General features: G+C 34.3%; 1 protein-coding gene across 1 annotated transcript in view; it reads right to left on the bottom strand.

The window, feature by feature from the left end:
• Window positions 1–617: 617 nt before the first annotated feature.
• The window catches only part of THSD7A (thrombospondin type 1 domain containing 7A), a 492,664-nt gene continuing 485,507 nt past the window's right edge, over window positions 618–7,774 (bottom strand). The window contains exons 24-28 of the mRNA XM_026449388.1: window positions 7,298–7,393; window positions 4,449–4,531; window positions 3,888–4,098; window positions 1,381–1,468; window positions 618–702 (exon numbers count right to left, since the gene is read on the bottom strand). Of these exons, the coding sequence (XP_026305173.1) occupies window positions 618–702; window positions 1,381–1,468; window positions 3,888–4,098; window positions 4,449–4,531; window positions 7,298–7,393 (563 nt within the window). The remainder of the gene's footprint in view (window positions 703–1,380; window positions 1,469–3,887; window positions 4,099–4,448; window positions 4,532–7,297; window positions 7,394–7,774) is intronic.

Genomic DNA, 7,774 nt, shown 5'->3' with positions numbered 1-7,774 from the left:
GAGACAAGAATGAAGTCTTAAAAAAGAGGCTCCGTCTCTAAAATGCAGGTCAATAAAATCTACCATCGACCACCAAGATGCTGAATTTATTCAATGGATTTTCTGCTTAGCTTAGAGCTTATATGTTATGCATTGTTAAAATTGCTTATTAGCAAGTACGTAATCTGATATAATGTGTATCATTCAACTGAGTACACATGTTAATTTGACTATAGTATGGTGGAGATCTTGGTAGAAACTTCATGCTAGGAAGTTTTATGGATTAACACTGCAGACAGTCTTGTATCAGGCATCCTAACTGGCCAATTCCACAATTATTTTTAGAGATGAAAGTGGTTTTTCAGTTGGTAGACTTCAGAAAAGATGACATAAAACTTTCAGAATGCGGCATGTATTCAGCTAAATCTCCTATAATTCTCATGGTTGATGGTCTCTATGTAAGTGGTACTGTCTGGAATATCTCCAGTGGCAGTATGATTTTCACTCTTGTCTTTATGATGCCCTTTTTAAAAATTAAAATATATTTTAATCCACACAGTTTGGATACATTTGTTGTGATCTCTGGACATCTATGAAGTCAGAAATCCAAGATTGGTTGTTTCCAGAAAAGTTACATGTTACATGTCAGCATCTCCATCATAGGCTAAGGTTAAAGGTTTCAGTCGGTTGTTTTGCCTTCTTTGGGGTTTCTTTGGCTTTTTGCTGTAAAACAATTCATTACAATTAGGAGAAAGAAAATCAGTTTCTAATTGTAAATTTGATTGCTTTAAGCAAAAAAAAGTAAAAACAAATTGATAAACCAAAATCGCTTCATTGCCTGCATTGCCTAAAGTCTACCTTAGAATTTGATTTTCTGATCTCCTTGAATTTCAGTTTTTGCTTTGAATAAACTCTAAGTAAACTTCAAGTGTTTTACTATCCTACAAAAGATAAATTATCCAAATGGGATTCTTTTAGTATTGACAACAGAAATAATATCATAGTAGGGTCATTTTCATTTGGTCAGAAACCTTTATAAATAATGCATAATTTATAAATAATGCATGTTTTAAAAGATAGTTGAATATGATTAGGTCTTCCTCCATTAGTAATTCAATATAAAAATCCACAGTTTGCCATAATCAGTACAATGCAATATTCTCTTGAAAGTATGCAAGAGAACACATTTGAGAAGATGACCTGCAGCAAGTTCTTGCTCATCTTTAGAAACGAAATGGTTCAGATTTGGTAGCTTTTAGCCCATCTAGGACTAAAGCCATGTTTATTTAGAAATTCATGTGAACACCAGATAAATGTAGAGAACTTATCTGAGACATTAGTTTGCTGTTTCTGTGTTACGATTAAGTATCTCTTTGGATTTTTAATTATTTAAACACTCACCAAGCTAGATAAATCATGGAGACAATAAAGATGAGTAACACAAATGCCCCAGCTGCTACGCCGTAAACCCAGGTCTTTAGTCTCCCATCTAAGAAGAATGGATATTAGTTATTAATTTACATTAGTCTGGTATACATGAGGCAGTCTTTAACGATGACCAATGATCAGTCACACATTACCAATTTCTTTCAAAACCCCCCAAAAATTATTGCTTCAGCACAGTTAATGATTAATGCAAAGCTGCTGTTATGGGTTAGATGTTGCTTCATTAAAGATAACTTATCAAGGAAAATTGAATTGAAAAGTTACAAATGTTTGACTTCAGATTTCAAGTTTCTTTGTCAAAACTTCAGCTGCCTTTCATCTCAATTTTACTTCAAACTCAATACATGTGTAATGCTATATAAACATTTTCTTCTGATTTTTCAATCTATTTTGAGAATTGCAATGATAAGATGAAAAATGCAATTTTAAGAAAGTTTCTACAACCTCGAGTTAATGTAGATAGGTATTTAAACAAAAACTTTGTCATTTTTATTCCAGGTAAAATGAAAGTGAATATATTTAACATCCTATGGAATTAATAATCTTTTATCTAGTCTGCACTTACAATGTGTTTTAAAATTGGCTGACAATGTCATTTACAAAAACAACTAGTTTGGTTAACATATAAAAGGATCTATAAGTTGTTTTCTACCTTTTCTATTATATGGAATCAGACATAACAGGAACTTTTATAATTTGGGTTTCTGGTCTCATCGTCTTTGAACTCCTCAATTTTATGCTCTGAATAAACTTCAAGCACAAGTTGTTATTCATGACATTGGCTGATTTAATTTGATCCTCACATCAACATATATTTTCTATTGCAATTAAATATTTGATCTTGGTGTTAAATTATAGATTGGGCAAAACTGACCTCACGTAGACTCTGGTTTATTCAATATTTGAAAGGCATCACATGCGAATTGGTACTGTGGAATTTTTTCGCCTGGAGTTAGATCAAGTTAGAAGTTCATTTGCTGGGAATAAACTCAATAAATATTCTAAATATTCTTTCTTTCTAATCCTAAAGATTTTTTTTTTTTTTTTTAATTTGAGTTCAGTTTAAAATCAAAAGAACTGTTCCACGGTTGAGGTTCTCTACATTGAGAGTTTCTTCAACAAATTTTTTTGGTATTTTCAAAATCAAAGAATATCTAAGTTTTCAGAACATGTACTTTCTAAATATATTAAAATTTTCACTTTGGGGAAACTATATATAAAATTTAAAATAATGACAATAATTTTTTTTTCCCCCCAAAAGGACTGGTTTTGATCTGAGGACATCTGCTTCAATTCTTAGTAAACGTCAAAATTGCTACTGGTTGTCTGCTAGTCCATTGTCATGAACACTGAGGGAAGAGTTTCCCATGCTTAGACAGATGAGTCAGCTTTGCACAATAAATTGTACTATCAGCTAAATGAGCCAATTAAAGCAGGAATAATGTGATTAAAAGCAAATCTCCCAAACATTTAAAATATTTTAAAAATCCAATATTTATTCTCTAATAAGGTAAAGTATTCAGACTTAATGCAAAGAAATGGAGATGTGCTAGCTATGCAAATTCCTTCCATCTTTTCTCATGTTTCTAATGGCATTTTAAAGTAGACTATGCTTGGCTCTGCCTGGAGATTTCCTTTGCTTCATGGACTAGTAGTTCCTCCAGGGTATGAGAAAAAGTGGCATGATATTATTAGCTGCTTTATAAACCACGTAGCACATTTTCAAGCACCAGGTTAGTTCTAGGGATGAGCATATGATTAAATCCAACTGAGGAGGGAAAGTGTGTAGAGTAGAGAATAGCATATCATGAGGTCTTCAAGCGTTTGCCTGTATTGGCTTTGCATTTATTATCAGATACATTAAGAGCTGTCTGTGAATGTGAAAAAATATTTGAATCATCCCCTCCAGAAGGGAAGGCTCCACTGTTGCCCTGTGTATCTGGCATGAGTACAGATCTGAGTATTTGAGTATGCTGATTTTTAGGGCTGATACAAACTGGTCCATCTACCACGTGACCCCTGGCACAGAACTGCGTTACTGATGTTTTTATTTATGAGTCAAACTATTACTGTTCCTATGATCGAATTAAAAATCCTGGAATGCCTTTATAGTCTCCTTTATCCTAGCTCTGAATGGCAACACATTTTTTTAAAATTCATGTTTCCATCTTTGTTCAATTTGAAATTAATTACACTTGTAATTTTTGGACTGGAATTGAACTGAATCATATTGATCCAAAATTTTTTCTCAGAAGTAATTTCATTTCTCTGAACTTCAAACATGAGTTATTTTCCTTAATGATAGTAAAAAATTTAAGAATAGATGGCACTATCAGAATAAATGCATGTAGATAAAATAATCAATAGCTCATATAAAAATGCTTGCTCACTTTTTAATTCTTTGGCATTGCCTAAATGTGTAACTAAAGGTTTCTACTTCAACACTAGTCTAGTCAGTTCACCTGGCCCAAATGGCTGCAGAAACCAGGTCCTTCCCCGTCCTGCTGGGTTACTGGAGGGTTGGGTTGGATGTACAGCCCGACTGGTTTTCACATCTCCTCTTTTGTCTTCCATGGTGGGTATTACCACCACGGGGATAAGTGTGCATTGCTCAAGGGTGCTGTTAGATGACATGACTTCAGTGTACCCTTCTTCACAATGGCATGTTTTTGTCTGCAGGAGAACAAGAAGATTTACACTAGCCATGCAAGGAATCTTTGAAAGTCTAACAGACCTGACTTAAAGAGAAGGCTTTAAACAAGATTTGTTTTGGGAATTACTATACGTAATTCCTGTGATATTTTTAACTACATAGAAACACACTTTTGGCATTATATATAAATGTATTCTAATGGTGAAAGCAAGTGAATTCAGGACTTTTTAGATTGATAAAAGGAGATGTCTAAAATGGGATTTTTATGCCTCAAGACATGCTTTCTTTGGAGGAAGATAAAACTGCACAAGAGACAGTGGGGTGACAAATGATGGAGCTGGCTTGTCTGCCCTGATGAATTTACACATACCTCGCTACAGTACGAGTGGGGTTGACTACACGGTGGGTTACAAGACCTGTCGGCATCAGGCTGGCTCATCATCAAGCAGCCTCCTGCAGAACAGAAAATCATGTTTTGACAAATAATATATCTTGTTATGATGAAAATATACTGTTGTTAGTGACTTGTCTTTGAATCCTGAACTACCTTGGGAATTCCAGGAATTTTTCTGTCAGTGGTTCACTGTGAAATATTTGGTTAACCTTGACTACCTTATTTAGTGACTCCAGGCCCTTCTTACCCAGGGGAGCTAGCTCAGTGCCTGGTACTCAGCAGGTGTTCAACAAGTGTTTGTTGAAATAACTATTTTATAGCTGCTATTTTGAAAATACTAATTGCACACAACCTTTTTCTGCCAGGAGCACACGAAGCCAAGTCCAGCAACTGAAAAGCTGATTTCATTTCCTTTTCAAGTAAAACGATAGTTTTCATGTCTTTTGAAATAACTCTTTATGTTATAACTCTTTTGAAATAACTCTCCATACCTCTTTATGTTAAATGTTTTCTTTAAATAATGCCTATTTCTTTTTTAGAAACATCACAATTTCTGCTAATTCAGGGTGTTTTTTGGATATAGTGAAGAAAGCAAATGTATCTACTAAATCATTTGTTTTGCACTATGGTTTTGACTTGATATTACAGCTGTTTATCTCTCTCTTGTTTATTTTCAAGTGTAGTACCAACTGTACCTAAGTTGTTTCAAGTGAGGTTTTAAGATGGAAATAGATATAAAAAACACTGGTGACATGAAGGAGACTCATAGTTTCAAACTATACATGTTCAGTTTAACATAATATTAGCAAAACAAAATTTTTTGTTTATGGAACTGATGATTCTCTGGTGGAATTTAATCACAGGTGCCTATTGCCAATTCTCTGTGTTTCTCTCTATTGCAATCACAAAATACAGAAAAATTGTCACAGAAAAGCAGTTAGTCATTGCAAGGCAACTGCAGTTAATTGGCCACATTGAAGTTGTTATCATTAAATACACACACACAAAGCAATATTTTGAGTTTCTTATAAGGACAATTCATAAATTAAAGCAATTGATCAAGATAGGTAATATACTTTACATGCTTGTCTATTTGTCATAAAGAATCTCATCTCTCCTAAAAGATGAAAGAATGCATATAGAGTTTAACATACATCATTTACACATTGGCCTTTTGGTACTGAATAGCATTAGAAATAATCCATTGGACACTTTGCTGAATTGAAAAGAAATTAAAAGTAATGATTTTATAGGTAAGTCATTTAAAATTTGACTTACCTTTGCATTGGGGGAATAGCCCCAATTGCAGTGGAAAAAGAGTTTTTAATATGTGGAAGAAAAGTCCGGTAAATATTATTTGCATCAAAACATTGCAAACCTATGGGATCATCTAGAGAAGCTGTTAGAATGGAGACATTTATTTCCAATCTCTGAGCGGAATGGATGACTTCTGTAACAACTCATTCAGAAAGCCTGTCTATCCCTGTCCAGGACCCTTCTCCATACCTCTTAGAGTAGGGTAGATGGAAAGTTTTCTTCCTAAAAATAATACAGTGAGAGAGCAAAGGGTTTCTACTAGATGTCTTCTCTTTGTTACATATGTGACCACAGGGAGTTGTTATTAAGGATTTCTTGAGAGAGCTTTCTCATGTATAAAATAATATCTTCAAAAAAAAAAAAAATTGACATCCTGATCCAGCTCCCATACAGAGGAAATAAATAATTGGGTTTCAATAAATCCAGGTAATTTAAAATTCAATATAAAGATGGATAGTTTTCAAAAATCATATTGATCCTTTCTCCTGTTTCTTACTGTATATATTAAAGTTAAATTTATAAATGAACATTACTCAGAGGCATCCAAATGCACACTGTATTTTTCCCCCACAGCAGGGTCAAAACACAGCAGCAAGTCAGCCTGAGCAGCTAACTGTCAAGACTCCTGCTGTTGCTATGCTGTGGCAATTCCTGTAAGTTAGATTTATAAAAAGAAATTGTTTATGGAAAGGCTTAGATTTCTGGGTCCATGTGCCTGAAATTAAGGTTCTGGTTCTGACTTGCATTTCTTTCTAGGAAATGTGCTTGATTGTTCACTACCTATCTTGAACCAAAGTCTCTTCCTCCTTCAAGGTATCCTTGGGATCCCTCATGCTTGCTTCCAGGCTTCAGATAGGCTTTTAGTAATTGCACACTAGAGTAGTTCTTTGGAGGCATATATTGGTCGAAGTATAATCAAAAAAAATTCTTCCTTTGGATTTCTTCTTTGGATATATAATAATTTGGGGATGCGGGCACAGTAGATGAGCTGCTCAGATGGTCTGGGTTTGAAATTTACCAGTAGGTCTTCTCTATTAATTAGTTTAAAAATCTCTAAATCATGGACATATGAATTTAAGCAAGATACTTGGATTTGTATCATACTCCCTTGGTGGTATTTTTGGTCTGTATTTATATGCCTTCAAGGCACACAAGCAGAAAGTCAAAAAACTGATCATTTTTAAACATACGGTAAATTATTCATATATAAAATTTCTAGAAAAGATCTGAAAATTATTTATAACAATTATTTATTAGAATTACATAGTATTTTAATTAAATACGTTTCAGCAGCAATACCTGAAAAGGCTAGGTGAGAGATAATTTGAACCATTATAAAATAATTTGTCATTGGTCAGCAGGTGGGTATATACAGCTTAGGCATCCTGAATCCCAAACAGGCTTTGAATACTGAAAGAGTAACTTTGTTTCCTTAACTATTGTCTTCAACCAATCACATGTGTGTTACAGGAAGATTTTCAAAGAACAAAGAGAAACTGGAGGTTTACCTGTTACATTTATACCATCTGACCTTTGACACCACACTGTTCGGGAAGAGCCCTTCCAAGCACTGGCCATCCATTTATATTCATAGCAGTGTCCATCTGCAGGGAAATAATAAACATTAGCAAACACATTCTGTTACCCAGAAGGATAATCATGGGGATAGAGTATTAATAACATATTTATGAACAACTGAAAAATAATAAGCCCATATCTGATGATTCAAATGTCCATTTATTGTCCTGAAGTTGCCATGCATATGTTTTAAAATTGCAGCTGTATACCTCAATCTCAACTAATTTTCCATGTCTGCTGTCACACTACCTGGTGGGAACCTAGGTTTTTAATTTAATCTTGAAAAAGTATTGTAAATCCATCCTGGCTAACACCGTGAAACCCCGTCTCTACTAAAAAATACAAAAAACTAGCCGGGCGAGGTGGCGGGCGCCTGTAGTCCCAGCTACTCGGGAGGCTGAGGCAGG

This window comes from Piliocolobus tephrosceles, chromosome 8, assembly GCF_002776525.5.
Source record: "Piliocolobus tephrosceles isolate RC106 chromosome 8, ASM277652v3, whole genome shotgun sequence".
Lineage (NCBI taxonomy): Eukaryota > Metazoa > Chordata > Mammalia > Primates > Cercopithecidae > Piliocolobus > Piliocolobus tephrosceles.
This window is presented reverse-complemented; position numbering and strand designations above follow the sequence as displayed.